This window comes from Syngnathus typhle, linkage group LG4 (genome assembly GCF_033458585.1).
Source record: "Syngnathus typhle isolate RoL2023-S1 ecotype Sweden linkage group LG4, RoL_Styp_1.0, whole genome shotgun sequence".
NCBI lineage: Eukaryota > Metazoa > Chordata > Actinopteri > Syngnathiformes > Syngnathidae > Syngnathus > Syngnathus typhle.
Genome location: NC_083741.1, coordinates 13689435 through 13705871, shown reverse-complemented (window position 1 = coordinate 13705871; position 16437 = coordinate 13689435). Strand labels below are relative to the sequence as shown.

Below are 16437 nucleotides of genomic sequence, written 5' to 3'. Positions count from 1 at the left end.
TTTTGTTTTATTTCATTTCAAATTGACCTTTGGCATCTTTTCCACATCTCCTGTATAGAAAGACATTCTCATGGATAAGATGAAGAGTTCTCATGCGGAGAATCATAACATCATTGAGGTTTGTTTCAATACGGTTATCAGCATGAATATTATATGGGAATAATTATTTTTCATGGTGTCATGTCACAGGGCGTGCAGGCCGAGCTGACTAGGTTACATGAACATTCACATCAAGTTCTGTCCAGGTATTTCTGCAAAGACATTTATTGGTCCATTCATGAATCATACATGAGAATTTTGACTTGAGAATTTTACAGCTCAGCTCCATGTTAGAGTACAGAAAGAGAAAAAACTTTATATCCACTTTGCCTAACTGCTGTTTATTTTCACCGGATAGGTATGACAGATTCTGCATCAGTTCTCAATCACTATACGGCCGAGAGCCTCCAAACCGCCGCTCCCTGCAAAGTGAAATGCAAGACCTGCAGCAGGTACTATTAAAAATCCTCATCATCTTTTTCTGAATCAAGTCAGTGACGCGTGGCCGTGCTTCGTTCCTTTCGCCGGCAGAATCGCCGAGCTGTGGACGAAAGAAGCCTTCCTCCTCTCCATACAGAATGTGAGGACATTCAGAGCATCATCCATAAGATCAAATCTGCAGAAAAAGCTCATCTTTGGCGCAACAAGTACCCAGAAAGGGTGGGTTCAAATCTGTCAAGAGACAGCGATTAAACACAAAAGCCCATTAATCTATATTGTTTCTCTGACATAGGTCTCTTCCTCATTTGAAACCCAGGAAAAGCCTTTTCCTCAGCACCAGCAGCAACAGGCAAGCATCAAGCAGCGGCTTGTCAATGTGTATGTGACTTTTTGCCTTCCTTTTTTCCCTCTTATGGTAACAGAGCGCTTTTGGTTGATGTTAAAATCTACTCTGAGCAGCTTCCTCCTGCTAATAAAATGTCTGCTTTTGACAGAAAATTTATGGGCACCTCATTACGCAACACACAGGCTTTACCATCCTCTGTATGCAAGACAGTATTGAGGCTAAGTGCAGTTTTAGTGCCCCTTTGGTGACTAAAGACATAACAGCGTGTGAAGGAGATGTTTATAAAGCTGTGCTGGTGGTTTCAGGCTGCAGGACCTCGAGCTCCAGAAGTCTGTGTGGGAGGATAAAGGGGTGAAGGTGGACGAGCAGTGGAAAACTTGCGAGAAGGAGCAAAAACCAAACCAGACCGGGAAGTCGGTACCACAGTCCAAGAAAGTGGCCATCGTCAAGTGGTGGAAAGCGCTTAGCGTCGAGGGAGCAAAGCCCCGCACTGGCGAAAGCAAGACCTTCAGAGAGCTCGCCGAGAAAGCTCGGCTCCATCAAGCGGAGCAGACTATCACTGATATGAGGGAGCAGGTCTCCCACCTGCAAGCTTCTCTTAAGAGTGTAGGCGAGCAAAAAAGCAGCAGCAGAGTTGTTCTCGTACACAAGGAAACCAACACCGAGAGCCAGGACACACACGGAGCTGAGGGCAAACGCGTGACGGAGCGGAGGGATGCGTCGGTGGCCACAGAACCTGTTCACAGCCCAGGTGGAGCAGCCTCACAGCGGCGACAAGTCCAACTTGGGGTGACGGCAGACGCGCTGCTGTCGGCCCTCAGAAGAATGGAGGCCATGCTCAACAGGGCATTGGAGTCGGCCAAGCTTGTGAAGGAGAGCGAGAAGAGGGTGAGCCAAGTGAGGGTGAGGATGGAGAGCATCACTCAGAGGGTGGAGGCCGCAGTGGGACGGACAGCCGACACGGATTTGCAACTGAACTCGCTTGAAGCTCAGATCGTGGAAAAAAATAAACAGGTTGGTTTCAGGGGAGAGAAATAACATTGTGTAAAGAGTAGCAAAGACTAAATGGATTTGATTGATGCCCCTTAATTGAAAGCAGTCTCCACAGATATAGATTTAGACAAAATATCGTATACATATTGATAACAAGGTATTGCAGTACTTTTATTTAACTGTACATTGTGCAACCTTACACACAATGGTACACCATAACAGCAACATAATTTATTCGCCTTCATATCATGCTATTGTTGCAGTGTTTGGTTTCATTTCGATTTGCAAATTTTGTCTCGAAAATACAAACAAGAAAGCAACAAATGTACTTTTCCACCTTTTTTCCCCTCAGCATCTTATTTGGAAAGCATTATAACGTGTTAAGATTAATCAAATGTTCTCTTTGCACTTTTCGGAGGCAGTCTTGTCCCGAGCTGTCAGGTGATCCAGACCACTTAACTGAGCGTGTTACACCACATGAAGACCCAGTTGCGAGTCCCCCGCCTCCGCCTCATGTAATCCCAGACGTCAGTGAGGCTCCGCAGCTTCCCATGAATGGTATGTTGGCTGCACCATCGTAATAGTGCTTCAAATGTATTTTTTGTGAATGTTACGTTTCAGTACAGCCCTCCATTTTAACTTTCCCTGGCCTTCCCCACCTGCACTAGGAGTTTGATGTGAATGGTGGCTTACTGTCCATTACACATATCCAGAACAGACAGATCCTGTTTTGAGAAAAGCAATGGAGAGCATTAATTGTATTATGTGACAACCATAAAGCTTCATAAAGTGGCGCGGAACTTCAGCCGGGGTCAGATACTGGCCAGAGCCAGTGCTAGCAACCCGAGCGGATGACTCAGTCATGTCTCTGGACTTGGTTGCCAGGTTGTCGTTGCCCCTAGTGATGAAGGTGACGGAGTTAGAGCAGTTCGACTTGGCAGCTTAACTTCGCCCCTGCCAACACCTGCCTGGATGGGACGCTCGATTTCTTTCCAGTCCATTTTATGGCACACTGTCTTTCCCTCTGTTGTCCTGTCGCATTTGCATTGCATGTTATTTCCCTTTAAATGCAAATCAATTCTATCTTTTTGGCTTCCACAGGTGACACAGAACAAGAGAGATGCAATAAGGTAAGGTTTGTAATGAGCAGCTTTCATAAGAATGCGTTCCTTAAAATCAATTTGTTTCCAAACTTGTTCATGGACAGAAACAGCGTTCAATTAGATTGCTCTTGCAAATTGCATTGACCATCAATTGTGCTCCGTGTGATGACTGCGTGATCAGCATAAAAAAAAAAACGGTTTTAGAAAAAAAGCTATTTATTACGCATGACCAATTCTTCTAAGTTAGCAAAAGCCGGGTCATACCAAAGACTGTAAAAATGGGACCCATTGCCTCCCTGCTTGGCACTCAGCATTAAGGGTTGGAATTGGGGGTTAGAAGGAGTGGAGCTCTTTACAAGCCCTAGGCTTCGTCTCCCTCCTTGCACAGTTATTGATATAATAATATGTGCTAAACAATAAACTAAAAACTAAAAAAACTAAAAGAAATGTGGTTTCCCCTGAGCGGGCAGAGAACCAAATCACTCACTAACTTTACCACCACATACACACACACACACACACACACGCACATGCACGCACACACACACACAGTCTGAAGTAGCTCAAAGAGGCATACAGCTCTCTCCTTAAATGGTCAAAGCTCCCAGGAGTCAAAGAGAGGCTGCTGCTGAAAAAAGACAGGGAAGCGAGGGGATGGGAGAAGGAAGCGGAGACCAAGAGGCTGGAGACCTTTTCTGAGAAAAGGCAGCGTGCAGTGACAGTCGGTGGGAAGTCGCCTGAGACGGGAGGTCCGCTGGGAACTGGAGGTGGACACAGGTAGCGCTCCAATTTGGCTGGACAGGTTCAGATGGGGGGCTTCTGTCGTGGGGGGTCTCATGTTTGAGATGTGTGCAGGATGAGTGGCACGCTGTGTCTTTTAGAGGATCTTACTTGAACTTGAAACTGTTTTCATGCAAATGACTGTTGATCTTGTGATGCATCTGAAATTCAGCAGAGATATTAATTGTCCATCTTTGATCAATGGCTCTGACTTTTTTGGCCCGTTATGTCGCATGAGGTTCTCGAGCTGAGCACTTCCTCTGTGGGCCCCACGCTTGACTCAGCTCAGCCACGTTTTACACAAATGTGACAGGAGGGGTCTGTCTTATGTAACGTGCCTATGAGGGGAAGAAAGGTGACAGTCTCCACGTCTCTGTCCTTTGCTTGTTAAAAGCACTGTGGCTAAAATGATACCATGAGAAAACAAATACTGCATTTGGACTGTGTGTGCACAGAAATGTGTGTCAGTCCCTGTGTCCCACAGGAAATAATCAAAGCGCTTATTTATTTCTGTCTCATGGTCACGTCTGCAGTGCAAAGCCTCATGCAGAGTTGGCGGAAATCTACAATGCTGCATGTTTACGTTGTAAAATAATTTTGTGCAGGACTTTCATCCTTCATTTCTCCCTGTCATTTTTCCGCTGTGTTGGGCAGGGGAGGAGAAAGAATATTATTTGCTGACGTGAAGAAGAATATTATTTTTGTTTATGTGTAGTACCTGGTTTTGTCCAAGACAGTACCATCTTTTTAAGCAAATTAGTCTGGATTGAAGGTATACTTCTTGATACTTCCCATTTGGTTTAGCTGACGGCTTATGCGGTGAAGCTGACTGAACATTTGTCAAGTGTGTCTGAAAGAAACATGATTTTATATATGGTTATTTATTAATGGTTTGTTTATTTAAATACTATTGTTATAGTATTGATATACTTTCCATTTGACAGAGACACGTTTTGTGGGGCAAAGGCAGACAGCACCTTATGCAAATGTTCCTGTACCAATGCAGTGGGCTGTGGTGATTTGCATATATTTGCTTCAAAACAGGGAAGAGAGTTCAAAGATAGTCAACTTGAAAGGATATACTTACAAATCAGATCATTTACATTTGTATGATCATACTACTTTTTATCATCAAGAAACAATCTACATTTGGAGCTCAAATAACTGCTTGAGATTTCAAATGGACAATCAACGTGTATGTTTCTGTGCTAACTCTACCGTGGTTGGACTGTACCAACATTTTTCATTAACATCTATCAAAAAATGACATTTCGTGATAACGTAAGATGTGCATGGCATGTCCATTCCTTTCGATTGACTTGTTTAGATTCCAGCCATGATTGCAGATTATAAAATGCGTGTTTACCACTCGCCATCTGTATTCATCGCGATGGATTAAAAATAGACTAGCCCGGGAGCAAAATAACCCAATTAGTTCTTACTTTAAAATCAATGCTATTATAAATGAATACAGTATCACAGGATGTCCTTATACCCAATATACTCTTGTGTTTCTGTCAATTTTATTTACTGTATTAATTTTACCACTACCACCACCCACAAATAAAGACAACACAGCTGGAGTTATGTAACTCTGTTGCTGAATGTGTGATTCCCACTCAGGATGTTCTTATTATATTGTGTATGTAAAAGCCCCTGTGTTTATTTTACAATGTCCCTCGGAGACTCGTCGCCACAGCCAGCCTGCGAGAGTCAGTTGTCTCAGAGACTCTCCAATTTTCTCACCCCAACAGTTAAGAATGCTAATAGGAATAACTTTGGACTTTTCTTACCATATAAGTAATAATAATAATAATTCATTCAATTTCAAGGACCCAAATACACTTTACGTATTATTACTTTATTTTTTTCAGAAGGCAGCAACTCCACTGGCGCCTGATGAGTTCAATGTTTACAAGAGTACACTGTGTTCATTTTGGTTTAGCCTTAGGTCTGTTCATTCGCAGGTTTATTCGAGTCGAATCAATTTTAATCACTGTCGCACTTGGGCAATTTAAGGACATCGTTATAAAGAGGTGATATTGTATCATCATTTGTCACACTGACGAATCAATGCAATGCTCACAATAATGCTGTTATTTATTTAATGTGGATTATTGCATAATCACTGCATCATTGTATTGCTAAAGAATTTGTACAGTGAGTTCATCGGACAACTTTGTATGTGCGGTCCGCAATACCTTGTCGCAATTTTTCAAAACTATAGCCACAAAAATTATAGTAAACAAATAGTTGTGATATGATGAGGTGATCATTAGGATCCCACATGTATACTGCTTTGTTTTGTGGATTGCCACAACAAGAGGTGCGGATATTTTTTCGGTGACTGCTATTTTCTACTTTTATTCAGGTCGAGGAAGAGGCAAAGGACTTTCTTCAGTCATCTGTCCCTCACAACAATACCAAGGAGTCCAGCAAGAATTCCACTGCTGAGGGCCCCTTTTTTTTCCCTCTCACCCGCTCCCGGCGGTGTCTACCCCCTGCCATGCCCTCGGTGCCTGAGGAAGAAGAGGACTCCTTCGAGGATTTGGACAGTTCTTCAAGCTCGCCCAGTACGGTGAGTACAAAGCATAGTGTCTTCCTACGAAGAAGCACATATTAGGCCAAAGCATGTGAGTCCATAAAAGCTTCTCGTGTGTAATCAAATTGGCCGTGGTGAGGAATCACTGTCAGCGTTACCACTCCAGGCTTCCTCCTCCAAACAAGGTATACTTTTAAGACATTTAAAGCATTGAGGAATGCCTTGAGGAATGTGGATAAAATCCTAGCATTCTCTTTAGAAGTGATGGAGGCAGGAATGCTTGAGCCTGCGTGTGTCTTGTTTATTGCCATCATACCTCAAAAAGAATTATTTTCTGCAATACCTTGGAGAAGGGTGTGGAATGCACCACATTCCAACAGGACAAGAAACTATTATTGCTTCTAAATACACAAACCTAAATTTCCTCCCTGAGATGTTGGGCAGCCAACATTTAATGATGCTATGCTATCACTATCGCCATTGTACAGTATAAACATCAGGTTTATAGGATTTGATTAGATTTAACTCAACCAATAACTATACTAGGTACTAGTAATACACCGTCTTTTGGCGATCCTTTACTTGCATTCAAATCCAAAATGTAAGAATGGATTACTTTATTCATTTTATGCTGGTATCCATGAAACTGAATATTTATGAGCTTTACTAAAATGAAGAAAAGCTGAAACATGTCGGGTCTCACGCTGCAGAGATTAGGGACAACCAGCATAATTTTCTCACTCACGCAATTCTTTTCACAGATTTATTAATGCAAGATATCAACAAGTATAATCGTCACTTATTTTAGCTTTCACTGCGCTCCCGAATTCCCAAAGTGATTCATTTTTGCCATTGCAATGGTAATGTTCCTCCATAGCCCCCTTTATTCAATGCATTTGAGCATTTACAGATAGATACTGCATGTGTATTTAATACAACACTGAATGACTTCCTCATAATGATCACATGTTGCCTTTGTGGTGTTTGTTTGCACAGTGTGCACCTGCTGAGAGCAGAGCTGCTGTCATGACTGGCCCCACTATCATCTACCCACAACAGGCCTCCGTTGTCCAGCAAGATGGACGTCCTCTGGAGCACGCTAGGTGAGCGCAGTCAAAGTATGGTTCCATTTGTATTGCGCCGCCTGGTCAGTTACAATGCCAATGTGAGCGGGAAAGTGTGACTGTCTCTGTAATGTGCCTCGTGACTGACTAGCAACCAGTCTGAAATGTAGTCCGGATGAATGTATTGGTTTGATAACAGCATCTATCCAAGAGTCCATGGTAATTTGTGTCTGATATTGTAGGCCACACAGCCCAAGAGCTCGTCTGGCAAGAAACTTTTCTACAGGATCCATCACCACAGTCGGTAGATAAAACACACACATGTATGTATGGATGGATGGATGGATGGACGGACAGACGGATGGATGTACAGATTGTGGACAGACGGACGGACGTACAGATAGATGGACGGACGCATGCTGTCTAAGTAGAGCAATTGTTTATTTTTTGATTTCGATACACGTAACCAGAAATATTGGCTACAGATACTTCAGGACTGAAGTGTATACGTGGTTTTCTTAGACAGCACAGGTCATGTGATCGACCTGGTGAAGGACAAGCTGCCGGAGTTGCAGCTCTCAGAGGAAGATCGCCAGAAGAATCTGGAGCTGCTGGAACAAGCCAAAAAGGTCAGCGACCGCTTCCTGATGCGACGGGGCCGCCGTTCTACCAGCAGCCTTTCTGACTCGACCACAGGTGACACACATCATTGGTCAAAGTACGGCTACCAAATACTACCATTCTCTCTGGAATTCCGTTCTCATCGAATCCAAAGTAAAATTGAATGCACTGTTAGGTACCTTAAATGGGTATTTTGTTATGCAATAAACACTCGATTATTTTCCATTAAACTCTTTTCAAGATTTAGTTAATACAGGAAATCTTTAAGACAAAATTGCTAAATAATTATGTGGCATTGCTGTTATTCACCTTTTTTTATTTTTATTTCTCTTGGTCCATTTGTGGGTTCCCCAGAGGTGACTTGCAGTCCACAGTCGATCAGCCAGGTAAACATACATATTATTTTCCTCTCGTTCTCTCTTCGTATTGGAAAGTAGGTCAACTCATACATGTCATTGTCTGTGTCGCCCTCTCCTGCAGCATCTGGACGTTGCGTCAGTGAGGGGACAAAGGGATGTGGAGGTCAGCTTTTCTTTTATTTACCAAATTGCTCAAACCAAACGCAGTGATGCTTTGAGATATAAATCAGACGTGGTCGCAATATTTTTTTTGTACTCAGCGTTGAAATAGAGTGGTCCTTGAATTAACTTAAATGTCATGGGCTCCCTCAGGGCAACAGACTAGCTGTGGACTGGAAGCCCACAGAGAAGAGGAAAGTGTCTTCTGGGACCCTAACGCCCCGTTTTGCCATTCCAAAGGAAAACTGTGAAGCCAAAAGTCCCCCGGGAGCCAATAAAAGTGACGACGGAGGACGAAATTCCAACCAGGCCCCGGCCACAGGGGTCGCCAAGCCCGTCCCTCGACCCCCAACGCAACAGGCCCCCTGTACTGCTGAAATTAAGACCATTGGTGCTTTCCCACCACTAATGAGGGCTGTTTCCTGGGATGCCATCGGGGGTATTAACTCCAGAAATGGAGCAGAAGACGCAAGCTCGGACAAAACCCGGGATGGCATTTTGAAATCCTCGGTGCTCAGAGAGCTCCCTGCACCCAAACTGTCCAAATTCAGAGAGGTAAAACATTGCTCTTGCGATTTCATGTACCATTTGAGCTCATTTACCATGAAATGTATTCAGTTGGTGTGTTCGTCTGATGCATGTACAGGACCACAAGCTGATGCGTAACCAAACCATAGTCGGCTCCAAGTTACCGGATTTGAGTGAAGCTGCTGAACAGGAAAAAGGTGACTCTCTTTGTTTATCCGCGCAAGACCGAAATGTGCTTTCAGAACAGAATGTTGCCGAGGGTGTGCACTTCCTGAATCTCTGGGAAAATAGGATCATGATGATTATGATGTTGATGATGACGATGAAACAAAGAGTGTATGAGTTCACCTTAAGCTGGATTTCAAAGATATATGCTCAAATGGGTTTCCAGGGACGGCTTCTTCTTCAAATTCCTCACCAAGCAGCGAGGAGACCAAGTCGGACGCCATGCCAAACATCTCCGACATCATGCTGAGAAAACTCAAACTTCATCGGGGCCTTCCCGGCTGGTGTGTGTCTCAAAGCAACAGCTAATCAACTTTTTTTTGCTGCACATCTTGTCTAACCACCTGTTTGTTTTGATTTCATTCCAGTCCACCTCCACTCACAGAAAAAGAAGTTGAGGTTTGTAATCTTTCCAGGTTTGCAACACAATTTACTTGAAGAGTTTTTTTCCTGCACGGTAGGCCAATTGAGCACTCTAAATTGTCCGTAGGTGTGAGCCTTAGTGCAAATGGTTGTTTGTCTGTACATGCCCTGCAATTGGATGGCGACCCTGCCTGCCGCCCAAAAGACTGCTGGCATAGGCTCCAGTATGCCCGCAACCCCCATGAGGATGAAGCAGTTCAGATTTTCCCAATACATATTCCAGATGCATCCTACAGCTTACAAAACCCTGTTTTGTTACCATGGTAGTTAATTACAGTCACAACAGGAAAGTGATTTTGTGGTCACAATCCCCCAAAAGAGACTCGAGGTGATTTCCTGTGGCCAAGATGCAAAACATGAGTGACGTCTGGTTCGGGCATCAGTCCGTGCGGTTGGTCCCGCTGGGCTGTGTGTGCATCAGAAAAGTCGGAGGTCATGTGTTTCCTCTGTAGTGTGTTGGAAAATGTGCAGCCTAGCTTTGATGGATTCACAGTGTAAGGTGAAAGGTCACAGCGGGTCCCTCGCATGTTAACAGTCACATTTAATGCAGACAGTAAACAATAACACTCAACGTTCCCTTTACCATTAGAGACTTCCTTTGTTCTGTGCTTTTTATGTGGAATATGAAGTTAATTGTTGTCACTTCCTTCCACCAGAATGCGTTTGTCCAGCTGTCATTGGCCTTTCGTAATGACAACTACACCCTGGAGACCCGCCTCAAACAGGCAGAGAGGGAGAGGAACTTGACTGAGGAAGATACACAAAAGGAACTCGAAGAATTCAAAGTTGCACTGAAGGTTAGTACTTTTAAAAAAGTGCTCCCTGGACACTGTTAATATAAGTCAGGTTAGGAATCGTGTTGTTCTTGGTGACGTCAGTTGCGGGTGAAAAAAAAGTTGGTTTTTCTGTAATTTTATTCAGTATTCATTTTCCTTTTGACTTTGAGTGGATTCAGCTGCTTTATTCACTTTCCACAAACGCAATATTAATCAGAATCTCGTGTTTCGACTAATGTGGGGCCGCATGCAACATATTGGAAAGAAACATTTTGAGTTGACTTTCAAAATCTCTACTTTTTACTTGATTTATTACCAGAGTTGAATCAGTACTTCTACTCAAACCATATTTTTTAGTTTTTGTAATTCTACTTCAGAACAGAGTATTTTAGTCACATTTGTACTCTGCACTGTTTTCTTAAAAGAAGATTGTGATTTCTTTTTTTTGTTGGAAACTTTCAGATGACTGCCCCACAGTGGCAGAACCTGGAGCAGCGTGAGGCCTACCAGAGGCTCATAGAGACGCTGGCAGTGCTCCATCGGCTGGCCACTCGCCTCTCGAGCAGATCCGAGATAGTTGGAGCTGTTCGACAGGTACAATCGCATGAACCTTTGTCTGCTGTACACCCTTAGGTACCTTACAACTAAAACATTACAAAAAAAATCTATCTTTACGAAAAATAGGAATGCTCAGAAGATTGAGACACAATCATGTGTCTTCATGACCACAAACTGCATTCCAAATAATAAATCATTTTAAATTTATAGTCGTAGCTTTGAAAAGGCAAAATGTTTATAGACGTGTCCGTCACTTCCTTTTTAAGAAATGTGCTTTTGGGAATGGTTATAGTATGTTTCATGGTGAAGGATTGAATTGGACATGGCAGACATGAGTACGGCCAAAGCAAACATTTACTGTTGCTATTTATGAGCGTAAACTTCAAAGTGAATTTATTTCCTGTGCTGTTGTACAGCTGCTCATTTCTTCATGGGAATCTCAATGAGACTTTATCAGCCAAGTCATTTATTTTCCCTCGAAATTCCAGTGTCAGTTACTGAAGAAACAAAAAAGCTATTGGGTTAGATCTTTGACACATTAATACACCAACGCGTCTTAGCAAATTTGGTGTTCCAAAAACATGCACAGTAACTCGACTTTATTATGCAGCTTTCACGTCGACACTACAGAATTGACACAAACTGACATTCAGTCTGAAAGTTTTTCCTAATTTGGCCACAGGAGAAACGCATGAGCAAAGCCACAGAGGTCATGATGCAATACGTTGAAAACCTCAAGAGGACATATGAGAAAGACCACGCCGAACTGACGGAATTTAAAAAGCTCGCCAACCAGAACTCTAATCGCTGCTATGGAGGCTCCGTAGAAACTGGAGGTGAGACAAAACAAGTATCAGGCAAAATTGGTCACTTTGATAGTCTATGTTTTATTCCGACAAAAATCTAAAATGCAGTCGTAATAGTGCTTCCAAATGTAACACTGAATATCTTTTCCATTCAGATGATGGCGTTTCTCGTGCTTCAAGATCCATGTCGCTCACTCTCGGAAAGGTGCACAACAATCCCAACCCAATAATCTCAAACTTTTTTTTTGTACATAACATTAACAACGATGTCCTCTTTCGCTTAGGCGCTGCCCAGACGTAGAGTGAGTGTTGCCGTGGTGCCCAAGTTTAATCTCCTGAACATTCCGGGTCAGATGCCTCCCACTGCCGCCCCCAATGCGCCAACAGCTTCCACGCCTGCTGCGGCTCTTCCTGCCTTGGTGAGTCTAATGTCCTTTCCTGACCTCCAGCAACTTGGATTCACACAACGATTGTTTTTGCCAGGAAGGACGTAAAAACCTTGCTTTTTATGCTTGTCAGTTTGTTGGGGAAATAATTCTACAAAGAAAGGATGGGTAAATTCACCAATGTGAGACAAAATCCGACAGACACATTTTTAAGGCCATGAATGCAAAACAACAGTTATTAATTTTGTATTTCAGTCTATTTTATAACTTTTTATGGGTTCTCCCACTGGAAAAGAAAACCCTGGTTTAAACGTAGATGTCTATTTTGACAATTTCCATCGGCCATCTAGAAATCATGCGAAAGTGTGTCGACTTCAGCGTACAGGATGTTTTAATAATTTTATGACCACTCCCGTCCTGGCAGAGTGAAGCCGGTGATGTGAAAGGAAACTCCTCACAAGAATCGACACAACAGGCGACAACAGAGTGGTAGGTTTTGTTAACCCACACACACACACTTGGACGTGCACACAAGACCGGTTGATTCCCGAGGTCACGAGCCGTCTTCCAAACAATGGCCCAAAAACGCCTGAAAAAGCATTTTATGTGGCAGTGGGAACTTTTATCTTGTTTGTGCGACCTAGAGGATGTGTTAGAAGCTTGAGAAATGGGGAAATGTATGGAAGAATATCATTCAATGTCACTGAAGTGCTCTCCAGGCTCATAATCTAAACAGGAGTTTTTGACCAAGTCCAGACTCAGTGCTGCAGTCGTATCCTGGTCACGGAGAGAGTTGAGTGTTGCCAATAGCCAGAGTGGAGCAATAACAAACATCTCGCTACTTCTGTGGCCTAATTTACTTGGAGTTTAGCATGCACAATGTGATAAATCAATTGCAGTGATTGATTTAGCATCTTTAGTTTGTGTATCCTAAAGGCAGTTTATTTATTTTTTAATTCTGTATAAATACTGTTGAGTTTGTGGAACCCCAAAAAATTATTGCGACACATATTGCCAATTCATCAATAGAATTTTTCGCATTTCTTTGTGTCTGCCTTATTTCTATGGCATCTTACAGGGGAGTTTTAAGCGCATGGTTGGACAGGATGAGTGATATAAAAACACCAAACACATACAATTTAGCTTTCTATGCCCTTGGTATTTTCAATTTTTTTTTTGTTTTTGCACTGCCGCTGTTTCAGTTCATCAGGTTGATGTTGTGATGGACGCACTCTCAAAATGATTGCCGTGATGTGCTAACTGTGCTTTCCTATGCAAAACAATGCAGTGGAAAGAGTGTGACGGAGAAGCAGGAAGCGGAGCCTGCCAAGCCGGCCGTCAACTTGGAGGAGATGAGAGCAGAAATCAGGGCAGAGCTCAAGGCAAAGATTGAGGAAGTGGCGTACAATAAAGGGTGAGACCTTCTCTCTTTGCACATGCACTTTCTGCGATAGATAAACACAGCCGTTATGGCCGATCATCACATTAAAGTTGAAGTTAATGTATTGCGACATATCATACTGCACATGTGATGACTTTTTCTTCGGTAACATTGTGTTGTTTGAACTTACTGATGAATAAGACTGTATAATATATTCACTGAAGCTACCAAGAAGGACTGAAGCAAAACAAAGTAATCCAGGAGGAAAAGCGTGAAGAGGATGAAGCTGCAGACAAGTTGCTGGAATCAAAGATAAGAGATGAAGAAAGCGGAAAGAAAATCAAAGCAAGCCGGTATGACACACAGTACAATTATATTGTTTTTAAAAAGGTTCACAAACACATTGAAGAGACACAATCAATCACAATATAAAGCTCATGCAGGTGAGTTGGCTTTTTTATTCTTCTCCACAGGAGGATGGAGGAGGTCTTGGTTCTTCTTAGTCGCATTTGCCCGAAGATTTCATGGAGCAAGCGGCTTCTGTCACTGATGGTTTTTCTGGTGATGTGTCTGATTATCAGCATTTTTACATTCTTCTCTGGCTACTACAACAAGCGTGATGACACATAAGAACACGAGCACTTCATTCAGGGTGGAACCAAATCATTTTTTTCACTGACACCCTTCTGTCCCACTCAATTTATTTCACAACAGAATTTTTACAGAAGCCTTATGTATAAAGTTTGTTACAGTTACTACTTGTTCACTTCTACTTAGGGACCAAATACAATTATGGTACATCTGAATATTAAATATGGCAGCGGTTCCCAACCTTTTTTGCGCCACGGACCAGTTACACGTCAGACAATATTTTCACGGACCAGCCTTTGTATATTTATATGAAGAAATAATAAATTTATAAGGGAAAACACAAAACTCTCCATTAAGTATCTGCTGCGTAGCTCTGCCGGCTCGACTGGGGAAACATGTTACGTGACCGGGACGAGCGTCTTGACCTGAATTAATTGATCGTCGATAAAAATATGTATTTTTTTTTCTGTGTGGCCCGGTACCAAATGACCCACGGACCGGTACCGGTACATTGCCCGGTGGTTGGGGACCTCTGAAATATGGCACTTCTGATATAAAGTACCATGTATGTTTCTGGTCCAATAGATTTTTTGGAGTATCAGCTGATACTTAGAGAGATGATATGTTTTGTGGTAATTATTTATATCAAGATTTTTAATTCAAAACACATTTTCAGATACAGTGGAACTGCAAAGTCACAGGTGTCAAACTAAAAGCCCGGGGCTCGGTGATGGCAAAAGACTTCCAGACACTTGACTTTACAAACATAGCATTTTTCCTCAGATTTTGACATTTTGCCAAATATTATCATTTGGATAAAATATAGAGAGACCTTTATACAGTTTCATAGGTTTGAGCCTGGATATTATCATCTAATTTGCCTAAAAGAAAAGAAAAAAAATCATCTTCTGTAGTGGTCTCAGTCCGCACATCAATCAGTATTTCATAAAAGTTGCTAATACGAATGAAGGTTTTGTGATGCCTTCAACAAAAGATGTGAAATTAGAAGTAATTCAGGAAGGAATTGTATGAGACTTTGCATGTTCCACTGTAATTTCCAGCGTGCAATACCTTTTGCAACCAATTAGTCATTTGTGCCATTTTGAATTGTGTCTTCAGGGCACTAAAAAAATGTTGCACACTGTTTATTTTTGATTGTCTTTACACGTGTGCCTACGTGTGTTGCCAACTCTGCGGGGACTTGCTCTGACACTTCACCTTGAAATAAAGGTTTACCAATTCGATCAATTACACCGTCCTTTCTTGTTGCGTAAGGGACTTATGATGTGAAGAGACTGCTTCCAGCTCACACATGGTGTATTGTTTGAGGAATAAGCAGGCAAGCAGCTGGGGCTGCAGGATGTTATTGTGCTTGCAGGCCATGAAATCATGTGACAGATAACATTCTGTAGAATGGCAGGGTCACTTGATGAATTCATGTCACAAACAATACAAAACTGACGACTGTCGGGGAATATAAGATGAGAGGGGAGGAAAAAGGTGGAGTTCATTTATACTGTAAATAGTGACCTAATAAGCAAACTCGGGCGAAGATTTTGCAGACTTGTAAATCGTGGTCCAAGCTAGGAGGTCGTTATTTATAACCCCATTTATTTTGTTTTGATATAAAGATAAGAAACGGTGGCATGGTGACGCACTGGTTAGCATGTCCGTCTCACAGTTCGGAGGGTGCAATTGCAATTGCAAAATTGTTTGAATGTTAACAGTAACTAGCTCTCTCCGAGACTTTGGAAAGAGGACACAAAAAAGAAAAACACATCCTTAATCTCAAGACGACGTCTTATAAGACAATGTTGTGCTTCACTTTATTTAGTCCTGGAAAATAACGTTATGTTCCCTTTTTACTTAGTTTCTAGTGTTTGTTCCCTTTTTACTTAGTTTCTAGTGTTTAATGATAAATACAGTGAAGCACTGGAAGACCTGAATAGAAAATGTTGTTGATGAATGATCGACAACACGAGTTCTGTGCCTGCGTCATTTCCCGAGCTGCCGTGACATGCAGGGAGGTGTTTTTTGTGGAAGCGGGATCAATGTTCATGACTTTGCGAGCTCTCATGGGAGGAAATCAGTTGGATCATATGCATGACGTCAAGTGTCACTCATGCAAAATGTGTTATTGCATGTCAGGCTGTGAAATACTGCAACTTCATTGTCTAATACACGTTGTGTATCTTGCAAGTATTGCTGGGTCAGCAAATTGTGCAGAAAAAGTACTGAAACAATAAACAGTTAAGCACATGCATTCAAAAGTTAAGAGGTGAAATAAAAGTTAATTTATCATAAAATTTAGCCAAA

The 16437-nt window shown here is 42.3% G+C and overlaps 1 protein-coding gene across 1 annotated transcript; it reads left to right on the top strand.

The window, feature by feature from the left end:
- Positions 1-3491: 3491 nt before the first annotated feature.
- On the top strand, positions 3492-15369 carry mrvi1 (murine retrovirus integration site 1 homolog). The gene is made up of 20 exons (XM_061277188.1): positions 3492-3699; positions 6074-6280; positions 7241-7347; positions 7551-7612; positions 7831-8004; positions 8284-8315; positions 8410-8451; positions 8601-9002; positions 9094-9172; positions 9367-9484; positions 9569-9599; positions 10280-10420; positions 10862-10993; positions 11640-11793; positions 11919-11968; positions 12048-12182; positions 12574-12638; positions 13438-13563; positions 13755-13883; positions 14004-15369. The coding sequence occupies exons 2-20, from the start codon at positions 6209-6211 to the stop codon at positions 14158-14160; spliced, it is 2208 nt and encodes a 735-aa protein (XP_061133172.1). The 5' UTR covers positions 3492-3699; positions 6074-6208; the 3' UTR covers positions 14161-15369.
- Positions 15370-16437: the final 1068 nt, after the last annotated feature.

Bases quoted from the DNA above. Each gene is read 5' to 3' on its own strand.
- mrvi1 (XM_061277188.1), top strand. From the start codon at position 6,209: ATGCCCTCGGTGCCTGAGGAAGAAGAGGACTCCTTCGAGGATTTGGAC. The intron at 9,485-9,568 runs GTGTGTGTCTCA...ATTTCATTCCAG, and splicing joins CATCGGGGCCTTCCCGGCTG to TCCACCTCCACTCACAGAAA. The intron at 12,183-12,573 runs GTGAGTCTAATG...CCGTCCTGGCAG, and splicing joins CTGCGGCTCTTCCTGCCTTG to AGTGAAGCCGGTGATGTGAA.